Source organism: Pyrus communis, chromosome 4, assembly GCF_963583255.1.
Source record: "Pyrus communis chromosome 4, drPyrComm1.1, whole genome shotgun sequence".
Classification (NCBI taxonomy): Eukaryota; Viridiplantae; Streptophyta; class Magnoliopsida; order Rosales; family Rosaceae; genus Pyrus; species Pyrus communis.
In genome coordinates this window covers 18,314,089-18,337,482 of record NC_084806.1, presented here as the reverse complement: position 1 = coordinate 18,337,482, position 23,394 = coordinate 18,314,089, and the positions used below count along the sequence as shown (strand labels likewise).

At 36.2% G+C, this 23,394-nt stretch overlaps 3 protein-coding genes across 4 annotated transcripts; all 3 read right to left on the bottom strand.

The window, feature by feature from the left end:
* Positions 1-2,623: 2,623 nt before the first annotated feature.
* Positions 2,624-3,831, bottom strand: LOC137730580 (senescence-specific cysteine protease SAG39-like). Its single transcript, XM_068469564.1, has 2 exons — positions 3,396-3,831; positions 2,624-3,216 (listed from the first exon to the last, which is right to left on the bottom strand). Exons 1-2 carry the CDS (start codon positions 3,829-3,831, stop codon positions 2,624-2,626), a joined length of 1,029 nt encoding a protein of 342 aa, XP_068325665.1.
* A 900-nt stretch (positions 3,832-4,731) lies between these two features.
* LOC137731608 (uncharacterized) lies at positions 4,732-9,245 on the bottom strand. Its single transcript, XM_068470766.1, has 8 exons — positions 9,109-9,245; positions 8,179-8,271; positions 7,962-8,029; positions 7,713-7,785; positions 7,070-7,164; positions 6,864-6,968; positions 6,043-6,142; positions 4,732-5,272 (listed from the first exon to the last, which is right to left on the bottom strand). Exons 2-8 carry the CDS (start codon positions 8,260-8,262, stop codon positions 5,096-5,098), a joined length of 702 nt encoding a protein of 233 aa, XP_068326867.1. The 5' UTR covers positions 8,263-8,271; positions 9,109-9,245; the 3' UTR covers positions 4,732-5,095.
* A 1,395-nt stretch (positions 9,246-10,640) lies between these two features.
* LOC137731607 (uncharacterized) lies at positions 10,641-13,856 on the bottom strand. 2 transcript variants are annotated; one of them, XM_068470763.1, is made up of 2 exons: positions 13,703-13,856; positions 10,641-11,863 (listed from the first exon to the last, which is right to left on the bottom strand). In XM_068470763.1, exon 2 carries the CDS (start codon positions 11,808-11,810, stop codon positions 10,776-10,778), a length of 1,035 nt encoding a protein of 344 aa, XP_068326864.1. In that variant the 5' UTR covers positions 11,811-11,863; positions 13,703-13,856; the 3' UTR covers positions 10,641-10,775. The 2 variants fall into 2 exon arrangements, with proteins under 2 accessions (XP_068326864.1, XP_068326865.1); XM_068470764.1 differs by having other exon boundaries at positions 10,641-11,848; positions 13,703-13,837.
* Between the last annotated feature and the right edge of the window lie 9,538 nt (positions 13,857-23,394).

Here is a 23,394-nt window from a genome sequence, read left to right as displayed (position 1 = left end):
ATCAACTTCATATCTTGAAGGACCCACTGAAGAATTTGTTCTAAGGAACCCATGCCGAAGCATAAGAGTTTCTCTTAAACTAGGATGCCAATCACAATGCGACACGTGGGGCAACATCAGAATAAACCTTCTAGAATCTTACATCGACCACGGATGAATGCCGAAGACTCTTCTCAACTATAAAAGGAGACCATTCTCCTCAATTAATCCCTAATGCCATTATTGTACTTAAACTCGTCGTTAGAACTCACTAATGATGATTATGCTTGAACCTATGTATTGTGTAAACTCTTCATTATTAATGAGAACTCCTATACCCTTGTGGACATAGCCTAACTTAGGGTGAGCCACGTACATCTTGTGTTTACTTCTTTATCTCTATCTCTTTACATATTATCCTCACTAGGTGATGGAGAAACTGTGAGAATGTCACAAACTTTAACACTTTACATAGTTTCAAAGTCTCTTTTATTTTGTACATCAACAAAACTTAATTAGCTTTATGGGCATAAAAAAATATAACTGATTGAGCAGATAATATCACTAACAGAAGACCCCCATATAGTTAGTTTACCTTTGTTAGAGGAAATTTGGCTGCTTTACGCTTTGCTGATGAACAAGTAAGAATTGAATCAACAAAAATTGATGGAATTGGACCTAAAAAACCATTCAGATTTGTTATTTACTAGGTATCAGTGGGAACATAAACATAAAAGAATTAACTAAGTATCAGATGGACCAAATTGAACAAATGATAGATCAATGTAGCATATTTTCATTTTCTTTTCATTTTTAAGATTTTCTTTATCTGATATCAAATGAAAACTACGAGCAAATAAATCACCTCTCAAGAATATTAATACCGTCACATAAATTGTAAATGCATGAATGTGATGCATCAAAAAATCTGCAAGTCCTAATATAATAGGTAAGAAATCAACTTTGCCAGCCACTGCTACTAAATCATCGCGGGACTATTGATGTAAAATTTATTAATTGTATTCAAATTTAAATATGACTCCTAGAGAATTACAAAGAAGTTGTTTTCTCCTTCTGTTCTTTTCTTTCTGTTTTTAGTTGGCAGGGTCAAGGCCTTTCTCGTTGGGCGAGCCATCCGATTCAAAATTCATTCCTGTTCAATTTCTATAAGGATAAAGATAAGATTTTATAATGAGATTTACTTCCACGAATATGCATGCCAAAAAATTGCTATTTGCTATTGTTCCCAACGAGTAACTAATAATCTTGTTATGCACAAAAAATGTAGCTATCATCTAATTTTTTGACGAATCATCTACTCTTACGATTTCATCGCCTAATAAATTGTAATTACAATTGAAATGACAAAAAATGATATATGAGTTAATATATGTGTGAGATCAATGAGGCCCCATCGATTAGTATTACACAGAAGAAATCAATTATAGACACTAATGAGGCCCCATCGATTAGTATTACACAGAAGAAATCAATTATAGACACTAATATAATTTGATATGCTCTTCGTGGACAAACTTAGGATTTGCAATTCCAAGTTAGATTGGTTCAGAATCATGGTATCCTTTTCTATGAGATAGGAAGGACTGTTGTACAAAATCTACTTTTAAGTAATTGCTCCATAGATCCAACATCTATCTATATAAAGAAGAAATCATGTAACAAAGGAGATTCTCATTTGCACTAATGGTGCTTCGAACTTGGAACGAGCATGAAAAAATTAATTATACTACTTTATCTTTTGAGTTGTTTTGCCGGATCGGTCGCTCAAGACCTTTGGTTTGTATCCTGATCTGTAGTTGAAAATATTATAAAATTAGTATAGGTCCCTCAATAATAGGAATTGAATTGGGAATTGAATTCATATGAATATATGTTGTGACAATAAAACTGCAATTGAAATTGCTCATAATCTAGTTTAACATGATCGCAACAAACATGTTGAGGTGGATAAATATTTCATCAAAGAGAAGTTGGAAGGTCTGATTGTTCAATTTTTGTTTGTGAAGTCGAAGAACCAATTAGCCGATATGCTAATAAAAGCAATTTTGACCAACGCATTTTACAACCCATTTAGCAAGTCGGGCATCGACAACATATATGCACCAAATTTTTTTTTTTTTTTTTAAACAAACGATATTATCGACATTGAGAGGTGAGGGAGTGGGCTAAGCCTCACAATGGACTAGCAATAATGTGTGGTGAGAATTGAACCTAAGACTTCTCACTTTAGTGCAGCTTGACTTGTAGGATTAATTGTAATTAGTAATTAGTGGGTTACATTTCCTATTTAGGTTTCGTTTCCTACCGTAATTAGAATCAGGAGTTATTATTATTCTTGTTCTACAAGGCTTGTTGACTATATATATACCTCCTTTGAGGGGATGAATCATATCAGAGAATTAACACATAAACCTAATGTTAGCAAGTGGTTGAATTTAGCGTAACTAGACAATTCAACTAAAAGATCGAATAAGTTCTTCATTTGTAATTATAAACTTGGTACTACCGATGCGCAGACCATATAGCATATTGTACTAAACGTACAAGTTCATCATGTACATATTACGATATACACGTCCAGGGTATTAGATATTGTAGGCATTGATTTGGATGGTAATTCAAGTTATGCAGTGGGGTAAGAGGCTTCCATAGCAATGCCACAAAGACCTTCCTTTGCCTCAATACCTCTCTGCATTCTTATGTATCCTTCTTCACCCCATTCAGTGCCCCATGAGTTCTTCACCAACCAATACTTAGTCCCATCAGCACTAACACCATAACCAACAGCGGTAACCCCATGATCAAGACTCGTTCCACAAGTTCCTGTAAAGACACCACTTGAATAGAATTGAAAATCGGAACCTCCAGCATCAATGGCAACAGAAATTGGCTGATTTGCAACAGCCTTCAGAAGGGCTTCTTCACTGTTTGCAGGCACATCTTCATGACCAGTTATTTTGGCTGCATGGTTGGCCTCCTTCTTGGTGTTGCAAGTACCATCAACACCAGTGTAAGGATAATTAGTCTCGGTACTAAGCCCATGGTTTTGATTGATGAATTGAAATGCATCATCCATCAAACCACCCTCACAACCTTGATCTACACCGCTTGTGTCACAGTCAACCAACTCTTGCTCAGACAAAGATATCAATTTACCAGTTGTAAGCTTAGTAATTCCTTCCATGGCTGCCACCGCTGAAAAAGCCCAACAACATCCTGCAAGTATTTTGTTGCAGTAAGATATTGTGTTTTTTTTTTGTTTTTTTGTTTTTTTGGCATAAATTAAGTAGTGGTTAATTTAATACACATAGATTTGTGTAATATTGCAATTAAATCATAGTTAGAGTACTAGAAACCGTTTAATGAAGTTCTAAGTTATAAATAAAATTGATTACCACATTGGCCTTGGTCCTTGACTGGTGTCACAGCTCCTTTCTTTCTCCAATCTACAGTTGGTGGTGCAGTAACATTTTCATATTTGAAAGAAGTCGTCTTTGTGGAACATTCGTGCCCCATGAATCTATTTCTCGAGGCTTTGAATTCTTCATTCGTAAGGTCTGCAAATTGATTGACGCTCAATTTGTAAAGTTTGTTTGCATCATTGTTGGAAGATTCTATGAACGCAACATTTTCCTTGAAAATATTGAAGCGCTTCTCCTTCTCGTTAATGTCAGAATATACACGTCCATAACGAGCCATCCATTGCTCGTATCTCCCGTACATTGATGCATCTTGGAGAGTGCGAGAAGTGGCTTGAGAAGACAAGGCTCCCAGCATGAAGATCAAAGCCAAAATAAGACATTTGCCGTAGGACTGGTTGATGTACTCCATGGTGTAAAGCTAGTAACGGAAGCTACTGGGATTTGATGAAGTAAATGGATGGGAGAGAAGGTTATACCCAAATGGTAGACTGCTTCACAGTTTATATAGAGAAGAGAATGGCGGGCGTTGCTATCACCGTGTTCCAAAAGTTGATCTGCAATCTTCGTGCCCTGTAAAATGTTCTGATATAAACCTGGCTTTTATTTGTTTTTTTATTATTATTTTTTTTTAATTTGAAGTCACGATAAATTAGTAGCTAAACATATGTCTGTATGCGCTTACTTGTTCATATAGGTCAAAACAAATGTAACTTTGTTAATATGCAGAACTGATTAAGTTGGAAAAGTAGGCTCAAATTGTAAACCTCATTGTCATAACGCATGCAACTTTCTCCTTACTTAGACATGAATAAGCTAAGTGCCTTTTCTTAGAGCTGGCTTGCAATTGTGGTGTTTTTTAAAATAGAGCTTATTAAAAAAAACCTAGAACATCAAATTTATTTAGTAAAATAAAAAAAGGCGTTTTTCTTAAAAATGATGTCAATGAGAATAGAAAAGCATAGAAAAGTAAAAGCATTAAGTAGGATCTACCATGTTTCTAAAGTTCTTTTTTTTTCTTTCAAAGCATAGTAATCATTGCGCACTTAATAAAATTTTCAAATAGCAAGCATATCCCCACATATTTTACCAAATTACAATTTTTAACCCCACATTATTCTTTTTTATAATAATTTATCGCATTAAATACCATAACACAGCAGAAGCAGTTTTTTTAAAAATGCACAGCAATATCAAACTAGGCCTTAAGATAGATAGGGGAAGAGGAATGAGAAATCCGCTCTTGCAATGTCCAATTTGCATCAATGATCCAAAAAACACAGCGCAAACGGGTCAACTAACGCAAGAATAACTGGTGTGATATCATGTTAAAATTAGGCTCATGTGAGACGTTTCTAACATGGTTCTTTGCTTGTTTACATGGTGTACAACCCTTTGGAGAGTAGAAACTAGTACGTTAACATCTGCTAATTCTAATTACAACATGTAGCAGGACCTTCACCAATGAAAGTTGCAGTGCAGTCCTTTGAAATGTTCCGGTGACTAGCGTCATAGTATCATTAACAATTCAATCCATTCCCTGTTCATTTCTGATGATCCATCAACAATGCTATGCTCCGAGATTATATCTATTCGTAAACTGTCGATGTTCAACGTTGCAAATTATACGTAGAAATTATGGGACGAAAGATCAGTCTTCCTAACACAACATACCCTTAAGTGACGCGAATTAAAAGAACCACCATGATGAATACGCATGTCATTACAAACATCAGAAGCCATGTGAAACAAGTAGTTTTGGACGTCTTTGAGTATATATCTGTCGCCCGTGTGGTGGCATGGCCAGTGCTTGCCAAGCTACTTTCAACAGCCTTCTCTGTGGAATCAAGTACCTGCGTACAAGCCATAACTAAGTTATGAGATCAACGTTTATGTCCTTCCATCAGCTATGAATTTACATCTGAGACACCAGCGAGTATACAGTTATAACAACTAGTTTCTTGAAGTAACATACATTTCTAATCAAAAATTTAATCAGTTCTCCTGTTACCACTTAAATTCCTCTGCAAATCTACTTGTTTTAGCCCCCGTGTCTTGGGGCCCGTTTGGTATCCTACCCAAATGTTTTCATCATTTCTAAAACCATTTCGAAACAAAAATTCAATCAGTTCCCCTTCCGTCGACCTCCCCAGTCCCCCTAAGCTCTAATCCACAATTAGCCAATCAGATGATAGATCCATTACTTCACCACCATATCCAACAGAGCACAACATCTCTCCTCTACCGCATCGACTCAGGATGGCACAACAAGAGAGTAGCTCTAGCGGCGGAGTTGAACCCGCACTCGCAGAGAGAGAGAGAGAGAGAGAATTATTATAGCTTGTGTCTAAAAAAATAATTATTGAGCATAAAAAGTTGGATCCAAATAAGATACCAACAGGCTCTTAGGACTCGTTTCAGTCCCAACACTCGATTCTTTGTTTAACATTTTCCTTTTCAAGCATTTATCCTAATCTCACACCCTCTAAATACTATGCAATATTCACCTTAACTTCCCTTCAGTGTCAACCTAAACAAATCAAACCACAGCCAGCTAAATCCAAATAGTATTGATTCTATAGACCTTACAACATCCTGCAATAGATATCTCAGGGTATCTTACTTTTTCAGTGTTCTCCAGGGAGTGACTCATCATGAGACTACTCTCTTTGAGTTGCCTAGCCAATCCAACCATTTCGTCTGTCAAATCCTCTTGAAGCTTTCTGTAAAGCATGAGAGAAAATTTGTAAGAGTCGTAAACATAATGTGGAAAGGAAATGTAATTAACACTTGAAGTTTTAACTGCTGAATTGTGTGACCTCTACTTTATGGACGCCAATTGACTTGGGATCGAAGCAATTTCCTCTCTAACAGTAACAGTATCTGCTCCGGTGGGTTCTGGTTAAAGGTCATGTTGATTCTAGACACCATCTGTTGGCAGTGGTGTACCAAACATGCAGAAAGATCTTAGTATCGCAGCAGATGGCAGGAAAGACATGGGCAGGACATGGACTTGGGTTGATACAATTTGGATGGTCCCCCTAGTTCCTTAATAAGCACTCTGAATGACAGACAGGCTGGTTTGTAGACCAAGATTTGTTTTTAGGTAGTGTTTTGTCTTTGTTACCAACTAAGTAAAGAAAGAAAATTGTACAAATAGATGGAACTAATCCCAAAGTTGCCCAATTCTATTGCTCTAATTTTATCAGATATCCCAAGGGAGCATCCATGTCATTTCTATTTGTAAAAGAATCATATCCCATTTATTTTTAAACAAAAGTCAACTTCTTTCTCGGCTTAAAAGAAAAGTAACTTCATATTGAAAACATATATAACTACATTGCATTCCCAATTTATGACCAACATCCTAGAACTCCCGTTTTCAAATTCATCCAGTCTCATTACTCCAGTTTAATAGAAGAAATTGAGATAGTAATAATATACCTATGCTTTTCAATGTGTGCTTGGGCTGCAGCATCCAGTTTAACAGGTGCCGAAGAATCAACATTAACAGTCTCACGAGCTCCATCTTTGATATTTGAGGGAGGCCTATTTAAAAAAAAAAACACAGTTAAAATAAAACAAGTCATTGCAGACAAAAAATCACTAAGGAACTGAAACCATTGTGATCCTAACTATCATTCACTTACACAAATCTCCTTCTCAGACCTGGAGAAGCGGGAATCTGATTGTCTCCTGTATCAGAAGAGCTTGCAAGGGGCTCTTCAGGTGTTTGAATATCAGGCTGGGAATTGCGAAATAAATCATAGTTAGGAGCAAGGAACTCCATATATTGCACATACATACCCTACATTCTTCGACCAAAAAATTAAAAACATTACATTCTAAAGAAATATTCTCTTGCCAAGCTGTTAATCTGGACCACTGATCAGGTAAACTCCTGCTTTCATATGTGATGCCAGATTCACAACATAATATACCATGTCCGATATGCAAGAAAACATTATCCATATATTACAGATTCACTCTCAAGATAACAAAAATGACGCAACAAATTACATGTACTGATGCACTGAAGGAGATTCAGAATCATTACAAGCATGAAACTTGAACTATAAACTGTCTCTAGAAATTGTTCCCTGCATAAGAACTAAAAACTGTCCAACGATCCATCACAGCTAAAGTAAAATTGATTTGAATCATACATAATACTTAATTCCACAGAAAATTGTAAATCAAAAGTACACATTTTATTAATAACTGGTTTAAAGTACATATTATCAACACTTCAACAATAGTGACATGAATGATTTCTAGATCATATGTACGCACCGGCAGAGCAGCTAAATTGGAAGCAATGGCTTCGATCTTCTCTGAATAGTCACTCATAACAGCCTTTGAAACTCTGTATATAAAATCACAAATAATGATTTCAATAACTAAGAATCTTACAAACTCTTAAGTAGGGAACCGTATCAACAAAATACATAGAAATAGATAATATGAAAATGTTGATCGGCGTAGCTACCGTAGGACCCAGTATCAACAACATAATGTTTGGAATGTGAATCAACCTCATACCTTGGTAAGCCTTCTGGATTTCTCTCTGCAGCTAGTTGTTCTACCAGTTCCCGTGATGTAGCAACATACTGCAAAGTAGCACTACTTATGTCATCCATAAATGGTAGATATCCCCCAAGCAAAAACAAATATAAAGCCAAGAAACCGGAAATATTTGGCACAAAGCAATTATCTAAAAATGGATAACACCTTGTAACCTGTAATTCTAATAACATACATGTACAAGTTTTGCCTGGTTATGTTGCTGGGGCGCAGATGCAAGCAGCCTCCTCAAATTCACCTCTGTTTTACTGATCCTCATCCCAAAATCCTACACCATTGAACAAACATAAAACAACAAACGATTCAACACTCGAACAACACCCATGAAATCATCACTTTTTAGTATGTGATCCATATGCCATCAGTATTTGATCTCTATGCTTTGTTTTTTTTTTTTTTTTTTTTTTTTTTTTTTTATCTAAACGTCGTCAATTTGATTTTGATCAGTTCAACAATTGGGATTTGTAAAGTGACCATTTCATCAATTTCCCAAAAAATGAAGGAAACCCATAACCCTATTCTGCAAAACATAGAAAAAAAAAAAAAAAAAAAAAAAAAAAAACCCAGTGGACCACCTAATATAATTAGCTTTCTCGACCCGTTCATACACAAAAAGAATAAAAACCGATGGGCCTGCAGATTGATCAGCCAAGTGCTTAGGAAAAGTCGATCTCCTGTGCAATTGCAGGATAATTGGTAAGTTTGAGTTTCCCATTGGAACATTGTTGACTCCACGTTTGACACGCATAATCTGTTTTCTTAATCTCCTCGACCACGACGAATCGTCACTCTTTGATTCTTAACTACTCGTCCTATTATCAAATAGCTACAGGGAATGGTTTGAGTTATAAAACCTCATTCTTATCAAATAGCTCTCAAAAATTCGATATGCCAAGACCGAAACAGAAATAGAGCCCAAATCTCATCCCACAACGAACAATGAACCCAACTTACATGAACAAACACGAAACAATAGGAATATTTCAATCTGTACAAAAGTAAACACATTCAGGAATGCACAAAGCATGCATCCAATCCCGTCCCATTCAAAATTCCACTACCCAATCATATAAAATAGTAATAGAGAGAATGTTCAAAGTCTAACCTTTTAATTCGCCCAAACAAAATTCCAACTGAATCGTTCTTCAGTCTCTCACTGCTGAAATCTGGAAATGGGTTCTCTTTGTTTACTGATTTCGAATCAGCGCGACAGATGAAGGGGATCGAGTTTCTTCCTGTTATTGAGGATATTCGAGTAATTACAATTGGTCAATATTTGAGTAATTGTCACTCAGTGCCACTTAGGAGTGGTATTTTTTTTTTTACTTGTACGTGACAGGTTTTAGGTTTTGATTATCGCTATAAGCGAATTTGAACCACTGCTAGCCCATTGTGACGTGAGGCTTAGCCTAGAGGGTTCGATTTCATTCGGTTCGGTTTTTTGTCAAAATCGAAAATTGAACTAAAATTTTCTTACGATTTTTTTCAGTTCGCTTTTTATTCGATATGGTTTTGTTCGGTTCGGTTTTAGTTTTTTTTATTTTATAAAACTTGATCTTTTTTTAATATGAAATTGAAAAAAGAGGCTTGCATTGATATAATAAGAAAATGAGAAAAATGGGAACGTAGTTGTACCTATACAAGATCATATGAACCAATCTTATTCTATCAACAGGTTCTTATTCTATCAACAACCTCAATTGCAAAGAAAAATGATCATTGTATCTATTCCAAAAGTAAACAAATAGAGAAGCTCTTCCAAATTCCAAAGCCTTCCAAAACTTTCATCTATAACCAATGGAATATCCCCCCTAATTGAACCAAGTATGCTCCTTGAAAAATCCCTAAGCTTAGTTTCAAACTTGGCAGTAAAGTTTCACAAAAGAAACATCATTGGCATCATTCATAAAGTGTAATGGGATTCGATTTGGTTGGGTTTGGTTCAGTTTTTTTTCAATTTTTGGTTTTTCGATTTCGGTCAGTTTTCGATTTTCGGTTAGTGCAAACAATATCAATTGTTTGAAAAAAAAAAATTACTTGAGTAATTGAAGAAATCCTCACAAAGCAATACTAAACTAAACAAGCGAAAAATGCACTACATATTCCATTAGTAAAGCCTAAACCTCATTAAAAATTAAAGCGCTAGCAAGCATGACCATACATAGACTGAATTGGTTTTGAACTCGTTTATGAATTCAAAATTAACATTTCTCGCTTACTAGTTAAAAGGAATATCATTAAAATGTTATACTGAAATTATCACGACTTTTGACATGAACAATCTTTTGGTGTGCTAATAACATGAGCACGTGACTATTATTTCACTAAAATTATCACACATACGAGTGAGAGATTGGAGCACATCGCCCATCGCCCATCGTTCCCGGTAGTGATAAAAATTCCTCATTATCCAAACCCACATAGTAAGTTCATCATGTATGCATGTATTCTTAAAATACTTTTGCTGCGTCTTTAACAACTTTGCAAAACAAATAACAAATACAGGGGAGATGTCGACTCACTTAATCTAAATATAACACCATGAATGTAACCAAAAAACAGAATGCACACTGTGGGATATTCGGGACGCCGCACGCGGCAAGCATGGCGCCGTGAGTATAGCAACGACATGCGAAATTCAGAGACCAAACTATAAATCCATCAAGATTCAAGTTCAAAACTACAACGCGATAAAATCCTTCGAAAACTCAATAATGTTCAAGTCACTAACACAACAGAAAGGTAGATGTTTTCATTACATGCCCGTAAAGCTCAGATTTCCCCTAGATAGATCTGTTTATCACTACTGCACGATCCAATGATGGGTTCGTTGGGATGGAAAACAGACTCGTTGACGGATCCACTGTGGCCAGGCAGCATATACAAGATGCGTCGGGAAGTGGTGTCCCATACGTAGACCATCCGATCAGAACTGCCAGCCGTGACCTTGCTTCCATCAGGGGACCAGCCACATTTCAACAGGTTCTTTTCAAAATTGTGCTGGTGACCTTCCATTATCTTCACACAGCGATTTTGTGGTGCGTACGGGCGCATATCCCAAATGCAGAGTTTGCTGTCCATTCCATTAGTCAGAAGATAAGAGCCATCAGGACTCAATGACATACCTGTTATCATATCTTGATGGCCTTGAAGTGTCATCATTACTTCAACTTTGCGCAAATCCCATACCTTAATGTCATTGTCAATACCTCCCGTAAAGATTTTATCGGATGCATCAGAGAAGCTGACAGCTGTAATTTGATATTTATCAGGGAATGTTTGGATCGCTCCCCTCAGACGCATATCCCAGAGTTTGGCAGTTCCATCATCAGATCCACTGACAATAAGAGGAGGTCCCCTTCGAGCAGGATGGCAAGAATTCACAAACGAAGAGTGCTCAGCCATCTTCTTTATCCTTTTTCCTGTTTCAACATCCCATGCCCCCACAGTTTTGTCTGGACTGGCTGATATAATCTGTGAACCATCGGTTGTCCAGTGAAGATCCAATACAGCATTCTTGTGCCCCTTCAAAACCATAAAGTTCTTGCATTCCCCATGAACATTCCATAAAAAAATTTCTTTGTCATGGGACCCAGAAGCAATAACTGTTCCAGCAGGGTTAAATTTCATTGTGTATACAGCACTCTGATGGCCTGTCAGCAACATGATCGGTGATTCCAAGCTGGAAGTCCTTTGTTTCCCATTTGGTCCAGGTGCTGGGCGACCATTGTATGTAGACAAATCCATTGGCCTCGAACCAACTACCGACAAAGCATTTTCACCCTCACTAGGGGTAAACTGCATCATTGATTCTGTCTGGTATTTCAACAGCAAACAATTTGTTCCTGTGAGATCGAATCCTACAATACAAATGAATTAAATAAGCAAAAATGTTATATATTAAATAACCTATCACACCCTGCAAACATCAAATTATTTGAGCTTAAAATCTAGTCCGGCAAACCAGCTTAAGTATATAAACATAGAAATTTAGACTTGGATGAGGGACTTTCAGAGTCCCAGAGAACTTTAGACTAGTTAAAATGCATTGGACGCTACCATGAACTACTCGAGCACTTGATAGCTACTACTAAAACACTACAATACACTACAAAGCACCACTCAAGGAGTCATTTGAAAGTTCTCTCAAATGTATTGTTTCTAGTCGTCTTGCAAGTCCTTCTATCTAATTTTTGTAGTGCATTCCTATTTTTTAACAAATTTAGCCTAAGTTCCATGGAACATTGAAGTCCCTCATCCAAGCAAAGGGTAAGAAAAAACCACAATGACAGCAGGCAGCCACAGGTAACAGCAGAGCCAATTTCCAATTTGTCACCAGACTACACAACTGAAGCCACATATTAGCCACCATGCAAACAAGAGTAGAGGCGGTCTCTCTCTCACCTAAGCATACAGGTTAAGTGCGTATGTAGCAAATAATCCATTATCTTACAATCCAAATGAGCATTTTCAAAGAAATGCTAGGATTAGCCTTTGAAAAGAAAGACAAATGACCTTTTGTGACCCAGTTTCGGAAGTAAAGAGAAAACAAATGAAGCCTAAAAATCTATATTCTCTTCAAAGCTTCAGCTTTCTTCTTCCATTCCCAAGATTCAAGTACAATGACTCATGATAAGATTTGTGAGCTGAGATTTGATGATCTTATTTCTCAGAAGGGAAAAAAAACAAACAAAACTGCTTGTTTTGTGATCCCACTTCAGTGCATATGGTTACCTGTGAAAACAGTTACCTTAAAATTTATCGTAACAAAGAAGTGATGTTTGCAAGGAGAAATGGATGTTGGTGGGATAGTTGGAAGAATCAACTCTCTGCCACCATCAAGTCAAGAAGTTGCTCCACAATAAAAGCACTATAGAATGAGAAAGACCCATTCACTCAAAAGGATAAAAAGCAAGACAACCCCAAGCCCAAATCTTTACCAAACGGTGGAGAAAAACAAGAAAGCAATGTATTGCTAGTTCGTCGAAGAGGAGAGAACGTCCACTTTCCTTGCCTTTTCATAGTAAGCCGTTTACAAGTTCTTTCATAGTATGCTTAGTAGAAATCTGGCATCCCAGGATTTACGCTTTTCTAAAGTAACTGAAAATTCCGTGACCCAACTGCATTGTAAACCAAGTCGCCTAGCCAACTGTAAAACCAACCCCATCCGTCCCCACCAAAGCATAATCCTGATTATACAGGGGTTAGCATGTTGGTATCATAATCCAAGTTAATTAAAAAGGCAATGAATTGTAGAATGTAGTCAGTTTTTTTCCCTGCACCACACCACTGTTCCATTTTTTCCACGAGCTATCTCACAAAACAAATCGATTAATTAGACTGAAAAAGTTTACAAGTCAATCCAAAATTCCCCGTCTAAAAATTAACACATAATTAAATAAATAACTACTTCAAATGCCCACTAACAAACTCACAGATCTTGACTGTTAAGTTATGGCCATTTCACATAATTCAAGCACAATCAAAACGCCTCCACGCATCAACACAAATCCTAGTTTCTAATTCGTTCCTCTTTGCAACGTTTATCAGAAAATAGCAAAGCATACTTTCCCTAAATTCTCAAACAGTTAATGTTTACTGAGATTCAGACCAAAGCATATCTTTTAGAGAGAGAGAGAGAGAGAGAGAGAGAGAGAGAGATAGAGAGAGAGTGTGTGTGTGTGTGTGTGCGTGTGTACCTGGTAGAGCTTTATCTGGTAAACCCTAGAGGGTTCTTCTTCTTCGTCTTCTTCCTATTAACGCGGCTCAATGATCACTCTGTACTGAAACAACGTATAAATCGCACAAACTACGCTCGGACGCTGTCGTTTTGCCTCAAGAGTTAAGATGCCGCCTATTGGGAACTGTTGGGCTTCAGTGCCTTCGAAGCCCAATTCTATTCGGTAGCAATCAATTCAAACTATGTAACGGTTCAGTAGACAACAGCCGAAAACAAAATACTTAAACCTGCACATTTAAGTTATATATTTGAACAAGATTCGTTAGATTTTTTAATGTGCATCGGAGAAATTTCACGAGTTTAGGAGGAGTACGAGAGCTAATTCAATCTGGGTTTTAGGTGGTGTAAACTAATTTACAATGGCTTGTGGTTACAAGGGTCATTTTGGGCAAGTTGTAGTGATTCTGGTTGGTACACGAATTCAAAAGTATGAAAGTTGTGTCACTACAGGTTTAGTACTCTTTTCTTTTCTTTTTTCATTTGTAAGTAAGAGATATTAGGTATGGATAGTTTGAAATTAATTTATTCTCCAATCTCTTATTGTAAATATATCGTTGTATCAAAACCAAAATAATATGAATGGTTGATTTCAGAATATGATATTTTGACCGAAAATGCTTCTTACGTAAGCAATTCCAAACATACTCTAAGCATTCTATTGACAAAGAAATAAAATATTCCAAGTATATCACTTACAATAAAATGCATTAAACAGATAAGTTTGCCATTCACTCTATTTTCCTTATAAGAAAACAAAATAGAAATTAAATGGAAAATTCAAACTTAGGACTTTCTAATAAACAATCTACTTATATTATTAAACTCTCTTTGGTTGGCAAAGAAAAATGAGATGTGATTTATTGACCGTGGTCTGGGTTTTAAAGATCTTTACGCTTTCAATCTTGCGATGCTTGTAAAGCAAGGGTGAAGGCTACTACAACAACCAACATCAATTGCAGCATGACTATTTCAAGCCAAGCATCTTCCTAAAGACAGATTTTTTGTCTAGGTCACAATTTGATCAAACGAATACCCCTCAGTTTGTTTCAAACGGATGATACTTTAATTTGGAATGCAGCAGAGATTGAGAAATTCACAAGAAGAAGTGCATACCATCTAGCGAGGGCATGTGGGGAGGTAAGTGGTAATGAACCGAGTGGTTCAATGATGATCTTGGAAGTAAAGTTCTTATGAAAAGCATTGTGGCGAGCCCGTGTGCCAAGGAAGGTTAAAATTTTTGTGTGGCAGTGTTGCATGGATGCTCCACCAACCAAGGATAATCTCAGGAAAAGGAAGATCTATGTGGAGACTACCTGTTTGTTTTGTGATGGGAGTACTGAAACAATTGAACATTTGATGCGAGATATGCGAAGCAGGAAGGATCGACAAAAGCATATTATTAATAGTGTCGAAAAAAAAAGACTATAACCATTGCAGGAGATTAAAGAAACAAGAAAGCAATGACGAAAGTAGAGAGAGAAAGTTGAGGAAAATATACTGATTGTATTGAATGTATGAAAAATTCAAGAGAATTACAGAGAGTATCAGCTTATATAGCTGCAGTGTCTTAGCTTACATGTTAACAACTATTCTAATTGTCTAAAACAGTTGTAGTACCATATTTCAACAAACCATGTTGAGCTGGCAATCTTAACAAACTATGTTGAGTTGGCATTTGGTCAATGATAGTCAACATGCCCCCTCAATCTTAACTGGGATTTCCCAGCTTAAGATTGTAGCAATGCAGAAGAAATGAGAGACTGTAAACCTTTGGTTAACACATCTATTGTTTGTTCTTCAGTAGGTACATAAAGCACTTCCCAATCACCTTTTTGGACTTGTTCCCTTACAAAGTGATAGTCTGTGTCTAAATGTTTTATCCTTGACTAAAAAATGGGATTAGCACTCAATAATATGGCTGACATATTATCACAATATATGATGGGTGGATAAGGAACATGAAACTTTACATCTTTCAAAATCTGTCTCACCCAAGCAATATTAGCCACAGTGTGTGCAAAAGCTTTATACTCTACTTCAGTTGAACTCTTTAAGATTGAGGACTATTTCTTTGATTGCCAAAACACAAGATTGATCCCAATAAACATAATATATCTTGTCACAGATCTTCTAGTGTTCAAGTCAGTAACCCAGTCTAAATCTGAAAATGCTACCAAGTTGGATTATGTCTTTGCTGAATACACTATACCACAATTTATTGTTCCTTGAAGATATCTCAGAATCCTCTTCACTACCCCAAAATGTAAATCGGTTGGTGTTGTCATGAATTTGCAAACTGAATTGACAACAAAAGCAATATCAAGCCTAGCGAAGGTCAGATATTGCAATGATCCTACAATACTCTTGTATATACTTAGATCTGTGAACATTGTCCCTTCTGAGGCAAGTAATTGGTTGTGAGGTTTGCAAGGTGTTGTAGCTGGTTTACAAGAGTCCATGTCTGTTTTATGAATCAAATCCCTAACATACTTTGCTTGATTAACAAAGATATCACCACCTGAAAGTATGTAAGCTTCCCCAAATCTTTCAAGTCTAAAATTGTAGCTAGTTCTTCAATGGTTTTCTAAATTTTTATAGAATTGATCCATTGAGAATTATATCATCTACGTATAAAAGTAGTATGATAGTCTCCCCATCTTCTGTCTTCATGAATAAACTGGAATCTAAGAGTGACGCAGAACACCCCATAACTAGATGATAGCTTGTAAATTTCGAATTCCAAGGCCTTGGAGCTTGTTTTAGACCATAAAATGATTTGAATAATTTGCAAACATGTGTTGGATAAGAACTGTCAACAAATCCCTGAGGTTGCTTCATATATACCTCATTCTGCAAATCTCCATGCAGAAATGCATTTTTTTTGTCTAATTGTCTCAACTCCCAATGATTCATTATAGCAATAACAAATATAATCATCAATGTTGTATGTCTTCCTAGTGGCCTGAAAGTTTCAGTGTAATCAACCCCATGTTCTTGAGAGAAACCTTGTGCAACCAATCTGACCTTGTACCTTGAAACAATACCATCTAGATTCTTTTTCACCATGTAAACCCACTTACTACCCATAATAGATCTATTTTTAGGAGCTAAAACCAAGGTCCATGTACCTTGAGCTTTAAGTTAGTCATATTCCTCCTGCATTGCACTTTGTCATTGAGGAATTGATACAGTTTTCCTAAAACATGAAGGTTCAGTTGCATCTGTAATCTTTGAGATAAATGAATATCCTCCATGAAATGAATCATCATCACTTAATTGTAGTGTTTGAAGCTCAGGAAAAGTAGCTGTAGTGTTTGAAGCTTAGGAATAATAGCTAGGTAAGCAGCATAATGTTTCCTCTCTATTGTACCACTTCTTCGTCTTGTCACCATTGGATGAACTGATGTAATAATTTGATTCTCCATAGATATTTCAGATAAAGAATGAGATACTGGTGAAATAGGTGGAAGAATTACCTCAAGTTGAGAGCTTTGATGGACAGGAACAAAGGTGATTGAGATGTAGCTTGTGTACCAGAGTGATGGTGATGATAATGGGGACTTTGATTTGCAGAATCAAAATTCACTAAATTCACAGAGTTGCTAGTTGCAGAGACTGATTCATTTTGATCTGAGAAAACATGACTTGTATATCTCACTTGACTTGTACTACTAGAATATAATGTATATGTTGCTGATTTTTGTGTTTGGCCTATTTGGTTATACTTCAATTAGTTTTGATTGGACTAGTTAAGTTTTATTGTTCCTTTATTACTGAAAAATATCTTATATGTTCCTAAGATTACTGTGAATTTACTTTGTTAAGAAGTTATGCAAGGATAATGGTTATTGGTTTATATGTGATGATGTGGTATTTTTTTATACAGGATAAGACAACAAAGGTGATATTGTACTAAGGAAAGAGTGATGGTGGGGATCTGTTCACTATACTAATCAATGTTTTCAATAATTCTTTTGCTACAAGGTTGAATAAGTGTGTTGCTTTTCTTGGAAAGAAGGTTCAAGTTTTAGTATGGCATAGAAGGCTGGGACATCCTGCAGAAGATATCTTGGCACTTATGTTGAAGAGTTCACAGATTTCAGTTAGTACAGATTCTTGTCCTTCTCTTTGTGTATCTTGTATTCATGAAAAAATAACTAAACAATATTTCCCTATAAAGCAAACTAGGGCTACACATTTGTTCTGAAGTATGGGGTCTATCTCCAAAATTGCCAATAGAAGGATATAGATACTACATAAGTTTTGTAGATGAATTTTCACGTTTTTTGTGGATTTTTCCAATGAATAGTTAATTAGAGGCATTTCAGATATTTGTCGAGTTTCATGCTTTTGTTTTAAATCAGTTCAATGTGTCTATCAAATGCTTACAGACTAATAGGGGAGGAGAATGCATGAGTAAATTGTTTACTAGTTTTCTTAAGAATAAAGGAATTGTTCACATGGTGTCTTGTCCATATACTCCTCAACAGAATGGACTTGTTGAAAGAAAGCATAGACATATAGTTGAGACTGCAATAACTTTGATGTCTGATGCAAATTTGAATTCAACATTCTGGTATCATGCATGCTCACATGTTGCATTTTTAATTAATAGAATGCCATGTAGAACTCTGCAAATGAAGTCATCATATCAAGTCTTGTTTGGTCATACTCCAGAAGTACACCATTGGAGAGTATTTGGACAACTATATATCCATTTTTAAGGCCCTATAATAAGAACAAGTTTTAGTAAAGGTCAGCTCAATGTGTGTTTCTTGGTTATGTAAAGTGGTATAAAGGTGTAGTGTACTATAATATGCATACAAGGAAGTTGATACTGTCTATACATGTTATACAAGATGAAGAAATATTTCCATATAAATATAGAGTGTCTTCAGTTGCTACAATTCAACAACAGTCTTGTAAAGTTTCTTAGGTTCCAATTATGACTCAGCTGCCTTCCATTGGTTCTACAATCCAAAATATGGAATCATTATCAAACACCGAGAACATATCACAGTCTGCAGATTCAAGTTCCACAAGGCAATTCAATCATGATGTGTTAGGACACAATGACACAGTTTCTGCAACATATACATTATATTCGAGTAGTACAAGTTAGGTGAGATCTACAAGTTCTGTTTTCTTAGAACAAAACGAATCAGTCTCTGCAACTAGCAACTCTGTGAATTTAGTGAATTCTGATTCTGCAAATCAAAGTTTTCATCATCATCATCATCGTCACTCTGGTACACAAGCTACATCTCAATCACCTTTGTTCCCTATCCATCAAAGCTCTTCACTTAAGGTAATTCTTCTATCTATTTCACCAGTATCTCATTCTTTATCTGAAAAATCTATGAAGAATCAAATTGTTACATTAGTTCATCCAATGGTGACAAGACTAAGAAATGGTGCAATAGAGATGAAACATTATGCTGCTTCCCTAGGTACTTTTCTGGAGCTTCAAACACTGCAATTAAGTGATGAAGATTCATTTCATTGAGGATATTCATTTATCTTAGAGATTACAGGTGCAACTGAACCTTCATGCTTTAGGAAAACTGCATTAATTCCTCAATGGCAAAGTGCAATGCATGAGGAATATGACTCACTTAGAGCTTAAGGTACATAGACATTGGTTCTAGCTCCTAAAAATAGATCTATTGTGGGTAGTAAGTAGGTTTACAAGGTGAAAAAGAATCCAGATGTACTGTTTCAAGGTACAACGCCAGATTGGTTGCACAAGGCTTCTCTCAGGAACATGGGGTTGATTATACTAAGACTTTTAGTCCGGTAGTAATTAAATTTGGAATTTAATTACATTGTATATCCAAACAAGGCTTCATACACTATAATTTGGGTTCTATACCATATTAACAATATGGAAAAGATAGACTATAACCATTGCAGGAGATTTAAGAAACAAGAAAGCAATGAAGAAAGTAGAGAGAGAAACTTGAGGAAAATATACTGATTGTATTGAATGTATAAAAAATTCAAGAGAATTATAGAGAGTATTAGCTTATTTAGTTGCAGTGTCTTAGTTTACACGCTAACAACTATTCCAACTATCTAAAACAGTTGCAGTACCATATTTTAACAAACCATGCTGAGTTGGCAATCTTAACAATGTCATCACATTTCAACTCTTAACACGCCCCCGCACGTGTGGTCGATTTTCATGCCTACACGTGGACAACAAGTGGGTGACGTGTGAGCATGTGTGGCCCTTGGGCTTTCACATGAAAGACAACCTGTTCTGATACCATATTAACAATATGGAAAAGATAGACTATAACCATAGCAGGAGATTTAAGAAACAAGAAAGCAATGAAGAAAGTAGACAGAGAAAGTTGAGGAAAATATACTGATTATATTGAATGTATGAAAAATTCAAGAAAATTACAGAGAGTATCAGCTTATATAGTTGCAGTGTCTTAGCTTACATGCTAACAACTATTTTAACTGTCTAAAACAGTTGCAGTACCATATTTCAACAAACCATGTTGAGTTGTCAATCTTAGCAAACTATGCTAAGTTGGCGTTTGGTCAATGATAGTCAACACATATGATTGAATGGGTGGTTGCACTTGCGGGTTCTTTATCCAAATAGTTTTGATCTTGCATTGATGTTAATTTGGAGTTTGTGGACGAAGAGCAACTCCTTACTTTGGCAAGGTAAAGCCCTAAATCCAATGGAGATTAATTGTAAAATGCTAACTTGGTCATAGGAATATCACAAATGGCATGGGATGAGTAAAACATCACTACTACATTTAACAGTTTTCGCGACGAAGGATAATTCGTCGTGTAAAGACAAATTTTGTGCATAAATGTCTAAGCGACGAAGATTTCATTGCGCAAAGGTCGTGAAAAATAACAATGTGCAACGAATAATCAAATTTCGTCGCACAAAAGTTAGTGGGACTATGTCATGCAAAAAATAAAGCTACATAAGCCTTTCATCACAAGACAACAAATGGGACGCAAGACCTTTGTTGGGTAAAACTTCGCGCAACGAATATTTTCGTCCAATAAACATTAAAGCAACAATTAACATAAATAAATTGTTAAAATATTGTCGTTATAATTATTGTGACAAAAAGCTTTTGTTGCATTAGGTTTTGTGTGACGAAGTCTCCGTCGCGCAAGGTTCAATTTTTTGTAATTTTTTTTTTTTTTTTTTTTTTTTGGGTTTTGGTTACATATTTTATTTTAAATAATTTTTATTTTTTAATTAAATTGTAACTATAATAAATAGAGTAAAAAAATAATGTATTTATATAATCAAAGAGAAATGTATGTACAAATCGAAAGTTTTTATTTTTATTTATTTTTATTTTTTATTAACAAGCGATATTATCTACGTAGAGAGGGGTATGCTTAGCCTCACAATGGGCTAGCAATAATGTGGTTCAAATTTGCCTTTTTTGGCGATAATCAAACCCAAGACCTCTCACTTACAAGTGAAGAGGAATACCACTAGATCGTAGCACTAGGTGGCTACAAATCAAATATTTTAAACTAAGAAAAAGGAAGTGATAATATATTTGGTCATTAAATAAGGTGGGCTATGGGAGCGGGCTATGAATCAGGCTGCTAGGCAGGGTGCTGGACGAACTCGAAGGTCGACGGGTCCTAGGATTGCTGCGGGTGGATGGGCTGCGTGGTCAACAAGTCTTGGGGTTGCTCCAGGTGGATGGGCTCGGAAGCGAAAGGGCCAACAACGATTGGTGGGAGACAGATGCCTAACGAGCTGAGGGCCTCAACGATAAGCGTGAGCTTACTACTCAGGTTGGCCACCTTATGCGTTAAAGCCATGATCTAGCCTTATGGTTGCGGCGATGATGAAGCCCTAGTGGCGTGTTGACGAGCATGGCCCATCCTCCGACAATACTTCCTTGGCCTCCGTCCGAGGGTCGGATTTAAGGTCTCAGTCAGGATTTGAAACCCTGTATCCTCAGGCGGATCCATGGACTCGATCGAAGTGTTCGGGGAAGGCCGGGAGGCAGACTCCTGAAGCACGGACGAATTCTTCTCCACCATCGTCGCCTATGACAATAAGACTCAGATTAGGAATAATTAATATTAAATTAAATGTTATAATACTTGGAAGCGTAAGATACTAATTTAAAATTAACTTTTACTTATGTCCAGCTGCTTGGCGAGCTCATCCATTGGGTGAACATAAATGTCCTTAAATGCATCTTTCTCGGGGAATTCTGAACCCCACTAAAAAAATAAATAAATAAATAAATAAATAAAAAAAAAAAAACAATGTTAGTGCGAGAAAAAAAAAAATTATTTGTCAGAAATTGGAAGTGCCAATATTAAACACTTTATTACTTGCTGTCGCGCCTCCATCCTATAGGAGAATGGCCTCAAACTAGAATGGTGGAGAAGAGTCTTCTTATCTCGGTTGATTGTCCGTCTTCGCCTTCTTCTGTTAACATAAAATGAACATATTAGTATAATATTTAAAGAAAATAAAACAAGAATTAACCAAAATTAATAATAATTTTTAAAACTTATAAATAATTAAGTAATAAATATATACATACGTACCAGACATGCAAGCTCCTGAAAATGGACGCAGAGCCATGCTCAATCGTCCACCCAGTCCTCCAACTCTAACGGGCAACCTTCCTCGAGAGCGACCTCCAGACCATCAAACAACTCAAAATGTTTATGGAGGTCACTATTCCACTACTTGTACCAATCTGAGAATAACCTAATCAGGTAGTTGTCCATTGACTTGTTTATGTCGTCGACATTGTAGTTTGTCTACAATTTAGCAAGTATTAAATTCAAATAATTAAAAAATATTAAATTAAAAATAAAGTTAAATGTGGAAAACATTTTCTATCTAAGTGAGAGTTGTGAACTAAGCAGTCTAGGCTGGTGCCTATGAGAGTCTAGACAAGCGCCTAGGGAGGGAGTTTAGGACGCTGGTTTATACAAGTGTAGACAATGAGAAGTAAGAACTACACTGACAATGAGAGTTTTTTCAGTGTGTTGGGAACATAACCCGGTAGATTAAGGGTCATAATTCAAGAGGTTGGATAATTGAAAAAAAAAAAATTCCAACCACTTGTATTATGATGAGTTGAAAAGTTCCCATTAGCAAGTGGAAGAAAGAGGCAAGTAAGACTACATACCAGGGCTCAACATCACAGTTGGATGTGCCAGACTCGACATCAAAATTAAGTACGATTACGTATTTTGTTAAAATATATAAATTAAAAAATAAAACCAAATTTATAGTACTGCTTTTCATATACTACATGTCTGTTAGAGATTTTTTAGTGTGTCGGGAACATGGCTTAGTACACTAAGTGTCATTATACAAGTGTTTCGATACTTGAAAAAAAAGTTTCCAACCACTTTTATTATGACACTTGGACAGGGCTGTATTTCTGAGACACTAGAAATTTTCTCACCAGCAAGGGGAAGAAAGAGGTGAGCATGACTACATGCTAGGGCTCCACATCACAGTTGGATGTGCTGGACTCGTCATCAAAATTAAGTTCGATTAATTATGTCGTTAAGATATACAAATTAAAAAATAAATTCAAATTTACAGTATGGCTTTTCATATGCTACATGTATGTGAGAGATTTTTCAGGGTGTCAGGACTTGTTATACAGG